This window comes from Ciconia boyciana, chromosome 5 (genome assembly GCF_034638445.1).
Source record: "Ciconia boyciana chromosome 5, ASM3463844v1, whole genome shotgun sequence".
Taxonomy (NCBI): Eukaryota; Metazoa; Chordata; class Aves; order Ciconiiformes; family Ciconiidae; genus Ciconia; species Ciconia boyciana.
This window is the reverse complement of record NC_132938.1, coordinates 14,432,631-14,451,284: the sequence shown is the minus strand read 5'-3', so window position 1 is coordinate 14,451,284 and position 18,654 is coordinate 14,432,631. Positions and strand designations below refer to the sequence as shown.

General features: G+C 39.1%; 1 protein-coding gene across 7 annotated transcripts in view; it reads right to left on the bottom strand.

Annotated features, from left to right (window-relative positions):
* EVC2 (EvC ciliary complex subunit 2) overlaps nucleotides 1–18,654 on the bottom strand; it is a 78,779-nt gene that overhangs the window by 28,303 nt on the left and 31,822 nt on the right. For 2 of the 7 annotated variants that reach the window (XM_072861683.1, XM_072861685.1), the window contains exons 10-14: nucleotides 10,616–10,949; nucleotides 7,447–7,686; nucleotides 5,122–5,297; nucleotides 1,985–2,144; nucleotides 201–665 (exon numbers count right to left, since the gene is read on the bottom strand). In XM_072861683.1, coding sequence (XP_072717784.1) covers nucleotides 201–665; nucleotides 1,985–2,144; nucleotides 5,122–5,297; nucleotides 7,447–7,686; nucleotides 10,616–10,949 — 1,375 coding nt within the window. The remainder of the gene's footprint in view (nucleotides 1–200; nucleotides 666–1,984; nucleotides 2,145–5,121; nucleotides 5,298–7,446; nucleotides 7,687–10,615; nucleotides 10,950–18,654) is intronic. The other 5 variants (XM_072861688.1, XM_072861689.1, XM_072861684.1 and 2 more) reach the window with 5 other exon arrangements.

Below are 18,654 nucleotides of genomic sequence, written 5' to 3'. Positions count from 1 at the left end.
CGCCGTTTCCCAGGATTTCCACTGCAGCGCTAGGAGCGACGGCTCACCTGTCAGCGCCGCAGGGGCTGGGCGCCTGTGAAAAATCCATTCCCGAGCACCAACAGAGAACTGATCATTAGAAATTATACCCAGACAGGTGTGAAAACCCCTAGTTCATCTCTATTTGCAAGAATAAGTAAGAAAAGGGTACAGAGAGATACTTGCATGAATACTGATTGTTCCCAGCTCCTTAATTTTTTTTGTTCCAAAAGGGTCGTTTCCAGTTCTTGGCTCAGCTTCTGCCTGGTGAGCTGAAGCAGCTCTTCAGCGGCCGTGCTCTTGTCACGCTCTTCCCTTTCAAGCTGTTCATGTTTAACAACCATCTCTTTTTTATGCTCCTCCACAGCTTCCAGCAGGAACATCTTTGGCACACTGAGCCTTGCCAGTTCTTGCACAAATACTCCATACTGAACACGTTTAAGCTCTTCAACAGTTTTCTCTGTTAGACTAAATAGAAGCTCTTTCAGCTCTTCACTGGCCTCATTGTCAAGCTTTTCAGTAAGTTCTTCAAATTCAATGGTGCGATCACTCAGAAGGTTCTTCCAGTGGCTCAGGTAGTGAGTGACCTCCTTAGTAGTTTTGAAGGGGTCTCCAAGTGACAGCTGCTCCTTCCGATGCTCTTTCTGCTGATTCATTTGCCAAAAGAAGGAACAAGGTTAAGAGAAGGAACATCTCAAATTCTAGCTCCTTAATAGCTCTTTAAATACATATTTCATAGCAATGCAAAATTTCATACTTTTGTTTTTCAGTGTTCTCAAAACTGCTTTTCAGTGTCCAGAGACCTACCTAGCCTTCAAGATGATGGCTTTGTGTGCATCTAGCAGGCCCGTAATAATTCAGATTATTGTTGGATAGAAGGACTAATGCAGGCCTGTGGTAATTTGGATTGTTGCTAGATAGAAGGCCTAATACCTAAACAAATGCATGATCTTATGGTTTGACATAATCCCAACTGGCTGAACTGTAATGATCTGGCAGTGTTCCAGAAGTGAATCTGGATCAAATACCAAGGAAGGAAAAGAAAAAGAAGAAAAAAAAAAAAAGAAGAGAGAGGGAAAAAAGGTTGGTTTTTTTTTTTAATTTTATTTTCCCCATCTTACAGCATGCAGCAATTTCACTGGAAAGCTAAACCAAAGGTGCCTATACTGAGAATAAATACAACAAATGAAGTCTCCATCGTTATACCTGCTGTGTCTTCTTGCACTGGTATCTGTTAAAGAGCAGAAAACACTGAAACACATATCCCACAAAAGGTAAAATTAATCTCACCTAACTTTGGTCATCTAAAGAAATATCACCTAATCCAAGATAGTTTTTTCTACATCCTTTAGGCAGAGAAAGATAGGGACCTTTGGATAACAACTCCCTTCCATTTATCTCAGATCACCTGCAAGTCATGTTCCATTATGAGACAATTTGGAGCTCCTGGAGTTAGCCTCGATTTTTCGATGGCTGAGGTTAGGCGACATGAGTCCTACCACAAGCAGCCACAGGTACAGCATCTTTTAAATAGCTTGGTTTTGTAGCTGAATTTTAGCTATGCTGTAGGAAGTCACACATAGCCAGGAAACCCACAGAAAACAACGATTGTCACAGATCTGTGCCATCTCCCTCACCGACTCCAGAACCTCAGTTGGCTTTTGCCTGTCTGCACATTACAGAGGCTTGTCATAACCCCCTGGGACAGGTCAGACTAAGTAGAGGGGCTTCACAAGTTTCTTCAGTTATATTACTTTCTTGCAGGTTTTTCTAAAATAACAGTTATTAATTACTGCATATTTAATACAGCACATGGCGGTACACAGCTAAAACAACGGACACTTATTTTCATCTGTGCTCCTGGCAGTGTTGACCCCTGTCTTAAGAACTACACTTTATTTTGCAATTCATTCCATTTTTAATTCATGATAAGCCCTGGGAAAATAAATATAGTGAAAATAATTACCTTTTGTAGCATTTCCCGCCTTCGCTTGGTAATGAGTTTCTGGCGAAGCTTTTGCTTTTCTTGTTTTAAATCATGATCGAATTTCTGTTTAACAGAATTAATTTCAGCCTCAGCTCGGTCCAGCAGCATTCCCAAATGACTTTCAGGTAGATGACCTGCTCTGTAATAACAGTGTTGGAAGCCTCTTATCCCAAATTTGTAAGAGCAAAAGGGTATTTGAGGCAATTAGTACCATAATAAGGCTCAAAGTAGACACACAGAATTATCTTTGTTTCTTTAGCAGTGATACCTGGGGGGATCAAACAACCAAGTGGATAAACAGAAGGATAATCTCAGAGATGAGTGTAGAATTGAGGCGGTTTGTGAAGGTAAAGGTGTATGAAGAAGGAACGGAAAGAAGGAAGGAAGGGAAGGCAAACGCAAAACCAATTACATATCAGTTAGTAATGTAAGCGATATTCAAATGAGACATTTTAAACCTTATATATTATTCATAATATTTACATTTTTCATTTAATGCCCCTGGAATGCAATTCTAGATGTCTTTTATAACTCCTTCTCCTCATTAGAAATAATTTTCTCTTTAAAGGATGTAACCTAATCAAGCAAAAACAATTAAAAATTATTTTAAAGATACAAAGCAATCACATCCATGAAAAGATTTATATTCAGATTTCCTATTACATTTACATAATCAGAAAAATTATAAAGATTTCAGACCAATAGTGAAATAATCTAACAGAGAAAATTCTCAGTTTTAAGCACACAGTGCTTTCAAATAGAAGTTTAAGACTATGGTCTACCTCCAGTTGCTACAGTATTTAATTTCAAAGAGCAACCAATATCCCAACCATGCCTGCAACAGTTAGAAAAATGTCCTTCTCCACAAACTCAAGTTGAATTTCAAAAATTACTGGCTTTTATATTTACACCAGAAATTCCCAAATCTTTTTCAGACAACAGAAGAATAAAAGAACATCTTAATTCAGACCAGGCTGTTGGACATTTGTGAGTTATAATTTCTAATATTAAACACAGGGGACTTCCAAAATGTGGGGCTGAAAAGGTCAACGTGGAACTTTTGAGTAGAAAGTAGAAAGGGGCGGGGGGGAATACTAGCAAATAATCTGAAATCCTGCATTCTGGTGTTTTATAATCTCAACAGCTAGAGAATGAATAACAACATAAATTTGGGCAGCGTTTGCCTGAAAGGAATTCTTGCCACAGCAGGTGTGGGAAGTCAGAGGAAAATAACTAGTTCTAGTTGCAGAAAGTCAGATGGGATTGTTTCTCTAGAAATGCTGTCTCCAACTATGGACACGTTTCCTTTGTCTGCTGAGTACTATGACCATTGCATACTCTAGAAGAATTAATTTTTCATCTCGGTAATGATGCTTGTTGATTTTGGAAGTTTTTGGGTACTATTTTTTTTTTGGTACATTTTTTGGGATAAGATCCATGAGGTCTTGGATTACTAATACTACACGTTTCCTTTCTGTTTTGTAGTTGATCTGTTTTGTGACTGTTAGGTGCAATAATAGGCATTAAACAATGAATGAAACCTATTTTTCCAGCTTGAGAAGTCCCAGTTGTTCACTGCAATGATTTAAGCCATGGATGCAGGGGTCATACAGGTGAGAGTTTCTCACAAAGGCTTTTCACATAACCACAACATCTGTGAAAACATCTCAGAACATTTCTCATAATCTGATTCCAAAGAGAGGCACGAACTGATGGAAGGGAATTCTCTGTGAAAGATGTATCTGAATTATATTTCCAATGCCAAGACATTCATTTTTGTCTTTGAGCCACACAGCTGCAGATGTTGGAAAAATAGGCAAAGCAGTGCAGGCATACTGGAAGAACCTCTCTCTGATCAATGAATCTTGAGGCTAAACTTGGGGTATGACCCCAATGAGGCAGCACACAGGACAATCAAAAAGAAGAGCAAGGAAAAGTTACAAAAAAACCAAAGTAAATTACTTTATCATATCAACAGATGCAATCTTCAGTAGCTTTTAACAGACTTCCTGCTTCCTAATATTAAATTACTTCTAAGTCAACATTATGAAAGAAAAAACACAATGTAAAGACTGATATTTAAACCTGTTCTCTTAATGCATGTTCCACTTGTTGTCAGTGACCGACACTAATAGAGATGTCTAAAATATACAAATAAAGCTGCATGCACAGGATCAACAGCAGCAGCACTATTTTGTTTTCCTGCCCACTAACGTATTTTACTGCACTGGCATGCTCCTCAGTAATCTCTCTGTATGCCAAATTAAGATACGCCACAGGGTAGCAGCAAGAGATCTCTCTCAGTCCTCCAAATTGCCACGTAATTTTAAATAACTATGTCTCTGGTAAGTCACCATTTCTCTCTCCACCTTGACTATGAGTATCCTCACACAGAATACCTGAATCAGCCAGGATCTGGTATGATATCCCAAATAAATTGAATGAGTGTATTACAACAGTCCATTTCCAGGTCTACTTTTTACTTCACCTGACCTTTACTTTTTAATATTCCCTGCAACAGGTATATTCTCTGCTAGTCAAGATCCTCCCCAGTTACATTATTTATAAACATAGTCAACTTTCTTTAGAAAATATTCATGCTTTCCACCTTGAGACTCTACATCCAGCTCCTCAAAGATGTTCAATCACAAGTGAATCAAAGTTGCTTGTTTCTGTGAAATCCAGATATTTGCATGTTAAGAACCCAGACAAATGGTCTTAACTGGTACATGTTGCAATGGACTCTGGCAGGACTTATCACATGATTGAGGACTATTTTCATGAATAATGGATGTATAAAGACATTGAGACTCTTACACAAGTCTGGTTCCCACTGAAGTCAGAATTACAAACAGGTACTATACATGTTCCCAGCAATTCATCTCTGCACTGTACAAAGTGGACACAGACAACAGAACCTCACCTTAGTGTCTGCTGGGATATTAACTAACCAAGTCATCAGCTACAAAATATTTTCTTAGAATTAACTTAAAAGATAACGTTTTTATGCACCTTTCCTGCTAGGTAACACAGACAAAAAGACTTTTGAAGACTATTCTATTGCCTTTGAGATAATGTAGTCAAATGGCTGCCAAGAAAACAATTGAGATATTTACCTTTCCATCTTATTAATGAGACTTGATATCTGGGTTGCTGCTGCATTTATAAGAGCAGAGGCTTGAGAATCCCTTAACTGTATCTTACTTATAAGATACTCCCTGAAAGCAAATCTTCTATTCAGATGGTATTTCTTGCTAGCTTGCAAAAAATCCATTAGCTCCTCAATGTCTCCCTACAGGAAAGAATGTGAACAAATATATTTAATTACATGTAATGTTACTTTCAGCTAACATCTGTGGGTATCAGACCAGATTTGTTCATTAACAGGACAAAGTTAAAAAGCTCTTACAAGTGAAAAACAATAAGCTTATATCAACTTAACTCTAATGATCACATCAAATTATTACTGTCATTTCAACAAAACAAAATAAATAACGTGCTGAACTTTTGGTCTGAATACCTCAACATTGTGTACACTCTCCTGAATACTTAGTGCACCTCCCAAGAGCCCTGAGTTAACAGGTCATTTGATCAGGTATCCACAATTAAATACACATGCAACCCTACCAGTGTTAGTAGAACTATTCCTGCTTAAAGCTATCCACAGGCTGAAAGGTCTTCTTGAACTGGGACCTGAAGACAGCATGTGTTCATTAACAGCAGTAAGTGGCATCGTGTCCTTCTTTTTATTTTTTTTTTCCTTTCTTTTTTCTTTACAATGTATGGTATGATTAAATAAATAAAGGGTAACATTTTCAAAAGTGTCTAAATTGACTTCAAAGCCAAGGATAAGTCTTCCACATGTGTCCAGTACAGCGTGGGGAAAGCCAAGCTTGCTGCACACAGGCTTGCTTAGAAGTTCCTGCTTCCAACAGTGGGGAACAGGAAGGGGTTTTGGTACTTACAAATGGGTCTGGTGGAGACTGGAGGTAGGCACACAATGGTCTATAGCAGATATTCTGCTAGCATCAGATAACCAAGACAAGGTCTGATATTCAGATGACCCATGTCTGAGCAGCCAAAACATTGTCAAAACATCTTTCACTTGCTCTGTCTTCTGCTGGCTGCTCAACTGTCTTTTGCACAAGTGCTTGCTGCACCTACATCTGACAGTGGCCCATGGGCGGCTTTTCTGTACTGAGATCTGACAGTGCAGCTAGTTTCAGGAGTGGCCCTTACAGGTTTTGACACCTACTTTCCAGATGTTCTTTTTAACTTCCAGGCCCTCAACCTCTACGATCACAACAATCATACTCTTCTTCAAGAAGCAGCCAGGAGAACAATTCCCAGAATTTTTGGAATCTAAACCACTAACTTTCAACACAAATGAAGTAAACAAACAAACAAGCAAAACCCTTGAGGAAACAACTCAAACTATTCTGTTGCAAGAGGTACAAAATGTAACTGAAACCAAAACTTAAGTCCTGAACATACTCTTCATCAGCATCCCCGACCACACAAGCTAGAGATACTCAACCCCCCAAAATACAAAACCATAGCACTTCAGACATACCACAATTTCAATAATCTACATAGTTGGATTGCAGGGCTCAGTACATCTCCTGAAGCATAGAAAAGCACCTGGTGCCTAGGGGGTTTTGAAAATGCCTATACGGACAGGCCTCCAAAGGTACTTATCATTCATAAGACAGCATCTGATCTGTTTTAGAAAATGCCATTCATAAAGCAGATTTAGGTACCTAACGGTTCTCTTAGTTGCCTAAGTCTCTTTATTTGGTCTGAAATTACTTTTGAAAATGGCACTCTGGCATTTCTGTACCATGCTGAGGGCCCCATTAACACCAGCGAGGGTAGACCTGGAACCAGAAGTTTGCTGCACAAGCACAAATCTGCTCTCAGACCGTCCTGTGGGGGAGGGCTTTAGGGGCAGAGCTCCACCAACAGAGCTTTCAGGAGCTAAGCAGAGCCCCCAGATGTGCAGATATATCAAAATATTCCCTGCAAAACTGGGGATTTATATTACACAATTTCCCACTCCATGGTGTAGACATGTTTTCAAACTTCTTTCTTCTGCATGATACAGGTGAACTACTAGTCTTATTTTCCCTGAGCAGTAAAGACAAGCTTTAAGCACTTGGGTGCTTTGGAAATACTACCCATGAAAACAAAAGTCAGCACTAGGCACATAACGCTGGGGCAAACACATCTAACTCACTGTTGTAGAAAAAGGCTGTGTGTATGCATCAATATACAGTTGTGTAGGTGTCTAGATGTGCATAATGATGGCACTATACTTTTTAAAGTTATTCCTAAGAAAATTAGTTATAAAAGTGATAACATTTATCCTGAAACATTTCTCAAAAGTTACTGTGGGTTTGTATTCTGTCATTAGGTTAGGAATGGAGTTATCATCCTATTACCTGTATTTTAGAGTAATCTTCCACTAATGTTTTAGCTGCTTCCAACTTCAGTTCTCCCTTGAAAGTAGCATTTGTTATCTGTGTAAAAAAGATATTATGGAGCTCCTTTCTCTGGGTAACAGCCAGCTGTCTATAAGCCTTTGCAAAATATTCCTCCTGCTTTACCAGAAGGAATCTCTTCAGGCGGTCCTGCTCCAGTCTGTGAAGTTTATCCAGAAGACTTCGGTATTCTACAGCAGGCTGCAGAGAAGAGAAATAAATAAATCTGAAATGATTTTCAGTATTCAGCATATTTTAAAAGTATCAGTGCTACTAGCTCATACATGTTTTATGCATACTCTGATTACTGTCATTTCAGGTTTGAATCAAAGCTAATACTAAATCAGTGTACACTTTCCATGGTTTTCACCTGTTTGGAACGACAGGGGTTATACAGCTGTCAATCTCTAATCCAGATAACACTTCCAAGGCATAATCAAGTCTTTTTAGAGTTTAGAAGCATTATTTAAGATAAATTATACAAAACAGCATGAAATTCAACACAAAGACTATGTATGAAATGAATTTCTTAGGTTTCATCAATCCTGAAATCCTATTAAAATTGAATAGACTCATATAAGTCAGAACAATGAAATAACAATAAGCATACATTTTAAGAACCATATAAATTAGAAAAAACTATTCGACTACAAATCCCTAAAAGTTCTTATTACTGGTGACCTACTTTATCTATTGGTTTCTACAAATTAATCCAAGAGCATCGTTTTAGAGTTACAATGGAGTAGAATTAAATGGCAATTAATGTAAAAGCTTCTTTGCAAGAAATAATTTCTCATAGTTCTCCAGTAAGACTTAGATATTCATAGTTTTACTCTCAGATGGCATAAACTCATTATAGTATCAAAACATACATGTCCCACAGAGCAAAGAATTACTCTTATGCCAGCAGACCTACCTAACAGTAGCTATGTTGGTCTTGTTCTAAAGTATTTATACTAGGTTCTATACTATTTATTGGGGGAGAACTGTCCTCTGCACCTCACCCCTCATTCCCAAGAGACACACTGCAACAAATAATTAATCAAAAAGGCAGGGAATATACATTTGTGTTTTGGCTGAGAAGGGGAGGAGGTTATTGCTCCAGCTGTTTTTCACTTCTCTTGGACATCAGTACACCCACTGGCAGGAGCACAAGTGTGGGCCATCTCTAGCGCTCCGGCATGTCCTTTTGGACCAGGTTCCACAGCAAGTACAAAACCAGGTCCTTTCACAGACAGGAAAGCGGACAGCAAGATGTTAGTATGCGATAAATGGATCAGGACAAGTATTGAATTAGCCCTAATCCTTTGTTTGATTCAGGATTTCCAATATAAACCAGACTGAACCAATACCAATGTATTTTGTGCAAAGAAAAGCTGCTTTGCTGAGAGCATATTTAGCATGAATTCACATACTGAGTTTCAGTCAGGCCCCTCTCTGCAAAGGCAGGATTTATCTCAGTGAGGTGTATCTAAGTGTCAGACATCTAGTCTAGGCTCCTTCTATAACCAACAGAAGGAAAGAGACTTCTGCAGAGTACAATTCACCTCATCCTTAAAAAGATGTCCACAAGTATCCCTTCGTTGCCATCTCCTTTGACTTTCTAGCATCTCTAGTTCAGGATGTTCATAACCTACAGATACTTGAAAGCTCCCTAGAGTCACAATCTAAAATTCACCTGGAAACATCAAAGAAATTCAGCTGGCTCACTAGCCTTGTGCCACCAACTTTCTCCACACAACAGCCTGATGAACCAAAGTTCTTCCCGAGAGCCTCAACATACTGTAGTACCATTGATGGGTCACACTCAGCAAAAAACTTGTGTCAAAACTGCAATCATGAATTGTCATTAAAAGTCCTTAACAATTATAGGTAAATGATACGCAAATGAAAATTCTTTTTTTAAAAAAAAAAAAACCAAAAAACCAAACAAACTCAAAACAGAAGGCCAAAAACTTAAGTACTGTCTACAAAGAGAGCATACACAAGTAAGGAATATACTGGTCTAAGGGATTATACTCCCAGCATAACTTATTTTGTCTCTATAATTGAACTGAAACAGACAGCTGGAAACTCAGCAGCATCACGTTCAATACCCATGTATCCACTTGTGCTCCAGAAGTAAAGCCCCACTCATAAATAATGAACTGCACTATCTATTCCCACCAAGTCATTCTCTCAATATGAATTATAACATTAGACAAGAAACATTAATTTGGGTATTTTAGCATTTTAAGCTTACAGAGATGAAATACTCAAAACTTAATAGAATCCTCTCCAGACACATGAAGAAAAAAAAAAAGGCAGGGTGGGAAATCACTTTTATTGTAAACTGATTGAAACTAGACATGGAAGACTGGAGCATAATTTTGTACACGGGATGTTGGATTGGTGACCCGGGCTCTATTTTCAGCTAGTGACTACCTATGAAATACTGGGTAATGATACTTACCCATTCAGACAGAGATCTCCGAATGAAAGTGACACTCATAAGCACTAAGCTTTTACTGAAAGGGAGACCCTGAACTTGTAAAGAATCATACTCCACCTTAAATTATTTATCTCACTATGATCCAGAGGCTATTTCCAAGAGAAGTCCACTCCCTGCTCTGCCTAAAATATAGATTGTTCTGCTTGCCTTCACTTGGAGGAAATCAGCCTTTGGTTGCGCTTATATTCTCATTTTCTTCAAAGTAAGAATATAAATATTGGAGGTTTTTCACCTAGATTGTCAGGTTTATGATGCAGAGAGTTTGTTATGTTCAGAATGTGCAAAATACTTTACACAGTGTCTGACTGGAGTTCTTAGGAACTGCTGCAGTCCAGTTTATAGTAAATAAAAATACATCACTTTGCAAGGGTTTAAGTGACTATAAAAAAACCCCAGGTAATGACAACCTTTTGTTTTCAGCTGTCATGGACTCTCTTGAGATAAATTCATTTTCTGGTGAAGTAAAACACAGGTTCTTCATAACAACTACCCTAATTATGACGTCTGAATTTTTGAACACATTTAAATTGTACAGCTTTTCTCTTTACCCTTCTAAAGAGGACAACTCAGCCATTCTCGTCTAAAACAGAAACCATCTATATAAAACCACGTATCATGCAAAATATCTTGATTTTATACCAGATTCACCTTTTCATTCATTTTCTTCACTAATTCCTCAGCCTCTTCATTTGCAGCTCTCGCTTTTTGGCATTGAGCCTCCATTTTCTTCCTAGTTTCCAGATTACATTCAGCTGTTAAAGCCACCATCTTCCTTTCATACTCCTCTTGAATCTCTTTCTCCATTGCAAGAAACTGCTTTTTGAAAATTGAACTCATCCTCTTCTCTACATGAGGAAAGAGGCTGTGACTTAAGACCATGTTCTTCATCATCATAGCAATCACTTCTTTACATATCTGCATTCGATATGCCTCCAGATCAGCATCTGCCCGCGTCAAGCTCGCAACCTCCAAGCTGTAGAAAGGTAATCAGGACTGTTTGAAATCACAGATCATAGGAAATTTCTATCAGAAAACAAGGATATCTAGAATCATTCAATACTGGGTAACTGAATGGCAGTCAGAGAAGTGCAGGAATATCACAGTATATGAGTTTATTAATCATGATAGCAATCATTCACTAAAAAGCAGGGTGAGCCAACTTCTACTACAGCAACTTTAATGAAATATGTCCACTCTTGCATTTCCATTTTAGACAGAAAAAGGAAAAGCTTTTCTTAAAAACCTCCCACAAAAAAAAACCAACAACAAAACCACACCTCTGTTGGGAAGCAGATGAAGTGAGTATCTGAATAGACCATAAATTTCACTGACTTTGTAAAATAGTTCTAAGTAGTTCTAAACTCAGTGATCCATCTACATTGATACATCACTGCTTCATGTTCTGTGCTGGGGTATTCCCTTCTCTGCAGGGAAGAGCGGAGAGTGTTTTGATTATATGCTGATACAAATAAATTAAAATAGCTGATCTCTCTCTCTCATGAACATTAGAGTTTTAAAAAAGATAAAACCAGAGGGAAAGACAAGTTTTTTTACAAAATGCAATAAATGTCACGTTGCATATGAATACATTCTTATTTGTCTTTAGAGTTAATTAAATTGGAATTATAATTATTCTCATTTCACATGCTAAGTAACTACTGTAAATTCTATAGCTTTGCCTATTCCGCACTCAATTCAGGATTGGAGAATTAGGTGGGTTTTGCCCCTGCATGTCAATTTACATGAACACACAGCACTGTATGCTTATATGTGAGGATTAAGTACACAAGAATTTATTTGTGACCTACAAAACACACTTTTAAGAGCTTAAATCCATTCTTTTTTCAGTTAGGCTAAATTATTGGTTTGATTTGTTCCATAGTCAAATCTTAGAATAAATTACAAATCCATAGCAAAGGTCTTGGCAAGATTTGCAAGACAGCAGAATGATACTATATTCAGAATGGTATGTATCAAAGCATGCAAATCTATAAACACTTCACCTTTTTGTCAAACAAACTTTCCTTTCCTTATGTAAGCAAATAAGGTTTTATAACTAAAAGTAAATCAGCAATATATTATTATCACTGCCCCTCCATTAAACACAGGAGATGTATTTTCCCCATTTAGGAATCAATGGGATAGAATTAAGTTGTTTTCTTACGACTCAAATACTTGAAGTATTTAGGAGACATTAGTTTAAGCTATGATAATCTATCACAAAGAGGCAGAGATTTTTCTGTTGCAGTCTCTCAAAACCCCAGAAACGCACTGGCGACGGCCACACTCGTCTTGGTGATCTGCTGCAGGGCTGGCTGGTTGCAGCTGCAAAGCCTCCTCTCCATTTCCCCCCTCTTCCTCCCATACAGGAGCAGGAATCACTGCTGTATGGGGCCAGATCCCTGTGCCTGAAACATTCTTCACAGTAATATGAAGATCCCATAAGAGCTAATATTTTCTGTAATGTCTCCAAGACAACACAACAATCCAGCTTCTCTGTGCTGTGCACAGATGGACATTGCAAGGCAGCACCTGCGCATACATAGCCTTCTCGGGTGGTGTTCAGCTACATCCACGGTCGAGTCCCCCGGGACCCTGACCTGCTCCCTCTGCCTGGGGAGAGTCCTTCTCGCTCCAGGACAGCGGGACAGACACAGAGGACAGGTGATGGCAGGATCAAGGGAACGGGATGCTGAAGCAACACAGCAAGCACTTCAACTGGGCAGTGCAGATGCATATTTTCTATCTTAGTCTTTCTGTTTACAGAAGTCCTAGGACTTTTGCTGACATAGCCAGCTAGTACCAAGCTGTTTACTTATGACAACTAACTTCAAACAAATAAGCGTTTCGGTTTTGTGCAAAAACACTTACATAGAAAGAAGGATCCAAAAAATGGGAGCTTTATGCTATAACATTTCCCTAATGACTGTCAGGCAGTGGTAGGAGGCTCCCCTTCATAGATTCACCAATTCATTATTAGCCTGTAAAATCTAAGCCACCAGATTTATTTTTCTGTTTTAATTCCTGCTTCAAGTCCAGTAGCTCTGATTTAACTGAAGCCTATCCACCTTTTGTGAGAAACATCTCGGTTTTCAAGCATTCCCTAATAGAGAACTAAACAATACTTTAATTAATTGTTCCACTTGATAATTCCTTTAAGACCTACAAATGGTCACCTTATCCTCAGCTTGAATTTGATTAGTTTCAACTTCCAGCTCTCTTTGTTTGCAAGGAATAACAAGTTCCTTAGTCATTCTTTTTCTGTTCTTCATGGGTGCACTGATAGATGGTGGTCACAGCACCTACTAACCTTTTCTTACTGAGGCGTGAAAGACTGAATTCCTCATCTCTCTCCCTGGAACGCAACACTTCACAGCTCCACCACGTTGATACACAGCTCGTAACACAACATTTATTTCTTAACACAAATGCAGGATTTTTTTCAGTATGCTTTGAAAGACGATTAAGCCATTCCTCACCCACCTCCTTACTTGTTACTTTTCCAGTCGTCTTCAGCAGTGATTCCAAGAATAAAAGCCAAAACCAAACATCATCACAACGTTTCCTATTGTTATCTTTCCCTCAGTCTTCCCACAGCTTTTCTTCCTATTTACCGTAAGTCATTACAGACTAGACCTGATTTCATTTTGAGCAAGACTCCCATGCTCCTTCTTGCCCACAAAGAGAACTACAGTACCCAAGTAACTCCACTCCTCAAGATCATGATGCCAAATGCAGGAGGAGCAATAGGTGTAGTTCACCTGATGCTCATGTGTCAGCAAGTGAGTGATGAGGTTAAGATCTCAGCTGTATTTAATCTGCAACTCTCACCCTCCACTTTCCTGACAGCACACCTGTGAAGAAGGCAATGAAGCAGAAGCACGTGAACTGTTCCACTAATCCAAGGGCAATAGCATGGAGAAAAAGTAATTACAAGCCACAGCCCTCCCAGGTCATATCCTGGAAGACAGCAGCTAGACCCTTACCTTTTTTCAGTGGCAGCTGAAGAAAGGTTGTGTCTGTAACAATTTGAAATCTACCTTCCACATGATGTGCTCTGCTTCTTGTCTGCCTCCTCCACACAGCAACCAGTAGGAATGAGACAAGCTTATCAAATGCACCAGAAACCCTGCTTCAAGGTCTTACTCCAAATGAGAGGTTGAGGGCAGCCTTAACAAGCTGCATCAACATAGTCTTGGAATCTTAGACACCAACAGTCAGGCCAAAACAGGAATCCTCTACATATAATAAACCAAATGCTTTCAGACAAAAGTCTATCAGAAGAGCAATGCTTACACTCATCCAGATTAAATGTGCAATGTTTTGTGACACCTAGGGAAAAAAAAAAAATCCTAACCTGACACTCTGTGCCTCCTCAAACCAAGGTAGATTTAATAAGTTGCTTTAAATGCTCTGCACTCCGCTTGTTAGAGCAATTCATGTTTAAAAGGTCTCGCATCTCTTCCTGAGCATATTCAACATAACAGAAACATGAAAGCCAATGAAGCACTGGTAGCAAATGGCAACCTATTGATGAAAAAGATCGAAGCTTCTGTTGGACAACGCATGCAGAGAAAGGATGAGGACAGTACAGAAGGTAGGTGGTACAAAGTGTGGGGGGAGGAAAGGTGAACAGACACATAGAAAATGAAGCTGCAAACAGCAAGTGTAAAGATTTTTCACTCACTTGAAGAGGAAGAGGATTTAAAGATCTGTCAGAGAAGGTGTAGGAGGGGAGAATCCCAGACGCCAAACACAGAGAAGCAGAGAGAGTGCCTGAGCATCTGATGTCTTCCACAGACCTAATAAAAGAATACAGGAAAGCAGCTAGTGTCAGGAAAGAAACAACTACATTTAATTTTAAAAAAAACAAACAAACCAAACAACCACACCACAAAAAACCTTCTCATTCATGTGTCTAAGTCTTATTATTCAAATTAGAGGCCTACAGAGGGAATTTTTCAACAGGAGAATATAATAGCAGCTGAATGTAACAGTCCTAAAATGAACTATGGGCTGACACATTTTTAAAACGAATTCACAGTTCACAAAGAAACCACTGTGACACAACTTTCTGAAGTCTAAAGGAGAGAGAAACATCAAGCAAACTCCCCTTTGGTGACATTTTCTCACCAAAACAGAAACTCCCGTCATTTTCAGAAGACTCATCTCTCATCTGCAAATGGTAGCCAATTAGTAGCATATGTATTACAACAGCATCCAGAGGAGACTGGAGCCCTGTGGTAGTGGTTTCTGCAAAAGCATTCCTTTGTGAAACACAGTGTTGCCGAAAAGCGTGTAATTTAGGGCCATTTGTGGACGGTTTGTGTCTCCACTTTCCCAGCCGCCCTGCTGCAGCCGTGACCCCGAGCACCGCAGCACAGCAGCTGCACCAACTGCTCCTGGAGAGGGGAACGCAGCCGGGGATGGACGGACAGACACACAACTACCCCCAGCCTGGCGGCACCCACTGCTACTGCCTGAGCCAGAGCAGCACGTCTCCTGCACCCACAGGCACAATGGCAAGGGGTCAGCTGCACTGAGAAAGGGAAAAAGAGAACAAAAAAGGAAGTGTTACGGTCTGTGTTGCCTTGCAACACCTCAGAGAAGTGAAGACAGAGAGAGGGTCAGACAAGGAGAATCATACATGAAGCCGAGACATGAAACAATACGTGCCAGTGCTGGCTTTAGTAACAGTAAGCAAAGAAAGCCAATTCAAGTACAACAGGCATCAAAGGTCTTCAGTTGCAGATGTGGTTTGTTTCCTAAATCATCCATTTATTGAGGGGTTAGTAATACAACATCAATAAGTTGGGCTGTGTTTTGTTTTCTTTCTTGTTTTGGTTTTGTTTGTTTTGTTTTTAGTTTTAATTGCTGTGTCAATAAGGCAAATACCCTGTGTGCAGTGCTGTAGCTGCCTCCCTTTCAGTCTCTCCCTCCTTTTTCCCCTCCTCTGCTTCCCACACTCGCCTGCTGGGTCCAGTCATAACAGAGATTGCAAACACTTCAGGGCAGGGATTTATGCAGGCTGCAGCACGACGAGGTGCAAATTCTTGCAGGAGACCAAAACTGTGCTGAAGTAGAAGCAGAGGTAATGGCATGCAGTCTGAACGGCCACCAACAGCTACTGACTGCTCCAATTCTTCAGCTCTCCCGTGCTGGAGCGGGGTGCGTTGCCCTGCCCTGGTCTCTGCCCGCTGCCGTGCTGGACACAGCCCGCCTGTGTTAGAGGAGGTCTGAAGATGCTCTGTGCTACACCAGTAGCTGTACTGGCCTGCAGCCAGCTCTGAACTGGGGGAGTTCACCCATCAGTCCTGCAACACCATTGTACAGCTAAGCGTAAACTCAGCATGCCTGAAATGTGAGCTTACAGAGAATACGGGACATCTCATCAGTAAATAAAATTGCTAAGAAAGGTATGTGATGATTATCTAAGGATGCTTTCACATGGATGAGTCACAGGTTAAGTTTAGCTTTCCAGAAAAATCCAAAATGCTGACAAAACCAGAAATAGGATTCTCATGATATATAGCCAAAAATGTAAAAAAGACCCACAAAATTGAAAAAGATGAAAAATTGAGCTGAGAGACCAGTGGCTCTTCAGATAAAAAATGATTAATGAAAACCTGCCAAAAGTCTAAGCACTAGATTTAGCAGCAGTTTCACTATCGAATTCCTTTAACTCTCCACAGCAATATAAAGAGAGTAAAGGTATTTCAATTCGTAAATTAATCTGTTTAAAAAACATTTGAAAAATCCTGCATTTAAGAGACCGAGAACCCCTGCTTTGATTGCAGAAAGTATGAAAACTGATAAAACAGTGATCTTCAGCAAACCAATTTAAAAAATACAGCTAGCTACAACACAGCTGTTGCAACAGAGCTCAGACAATGGTATTTCACTGAAAAACTGCTATGCACAAAGAGCATAAAAAAGACTCCAGTCTGGCTTCCAGTGAAGTCATCATGCATTTTACCATTGATTTTAAAAGCACCAACTTCAGCCTGGATATTAACAAAAGCTTAAATAAATATTATGGCTATATGCATTAATGCCTGAGGAGCTTCCAACTTTGCTGTGATCTACTCAGATTCTTCCGATCCACTCAGATGGGCTGAGCATTCACATGACAGAAACAGTAGGAGGTATCAATCTTCTTTCAAAATCATATGCAATAAAGCATCACTAACAACACTACTCTCAAAAGCAGACTGCTTTCTGGATGAGGAATTGTTCTGGGTGGACAGCAGAAATGACCCATATAACTGAACACGATTTCTTCAGTTATCCAACATCGAAGAAAAGTGCCATTTTTTTAGATGAAAAAAGATATGTATTCATTAATTTCAATTACTTGTGTTCTTCAGTTCCCCTATCTTATGGACTCCTATCACCTATTAAGCATTTGAGTTTCTCTGATGGAAAAAATGTATAGTTTACACACTTGCCAAGTTTATAACAGCATTCATAACACAGAACTACAAATGCAGGGTTTGGGGTTCATTCCATGTGTATTCACTGTACCTTATTGTTATATCCATGTGATTATTATTTATTGTATTCCTGCATTGTACACACTGCACAAAAACAGAGCAATGACTATGCCCTCCCTTCAAAAATTCTAAAATTTCAATTACACTTTTTAAAAGTTATGAGATATGGAAATTTAGCACCTCAATTTTTTTTTTGTACTAACAATGTAACTATTTCTCACCATTTTCTATGTAGGAATATCCAGGTCTAGCTGCTATGACAATGTGATCTTTTATTCTTACTTTCCATTTGAATTCAGGGTTAAAAAAAAACCACATTTGCTCCCTAGCAAATTAAATTGAGACGTACAGCAAGAAATTTACATTTAGAAAGAAAAAGTGAACTTCTAATATGGTAGTAAATTGTTTTTGACTTTTCTGTCAAGGCTCTCTGGAGACAGTTTGATCCTGTTCTCTAGTGCATTGGCCTCAATGCCCTCTACCATCAGAAAAAAAAATCAGCTGCAATGCATACATATTACTTAGTGATTTCCAAAAATAATTGGCAGTATCTATTGTGTATCAGCAAGCAGGTTCAAGTTCAGCTAGAGCTTTGCCAAACTCAAGAAAGCACAGCTGTACAAAATGAAGATGAAAAAGAAAAGTTTCAGTAGTGGAAAGCCATTTAAAGAAATTAAGTTGCCTTTAACATATCTGTATCTTCTGAGACTATAAGCATGGTCAGACTTCATCACGTTGGACAAACCCAAACTCCTCAGCTCTCTTCATATTCTGTTCTAGACATACAGAAAAAGAGAGCCACAACATTTTGGAACATGATCTTCTAGTGCACATGTCAAATATTCAAATCATATAGCTTCTTCTCATTAGCATTCATTGCCAATGGGCCAAGACATACAGAAAAAGAGAGTCACAACATTTTGGAAAATGATCTTCTAGCGCGCATGTCAAATATTCAAATCATATAGCTTCTTCTCATTAGCATTCATTGCCAATGGGCCAAGACATACAGAAAAAGAGAGTCACAACGTTTTGGAAAATGATCTTCTAGCGCGCACGTCAAATATTCAAATCATATAGCTTCTTCTCATTAGCATTCATTGCCAATGGGCCAATATTCAGGAATATACACAGTAAGGAACCTACTGAGAATAAAAGCCAAGCTATTTCGCTTCACAATGTACA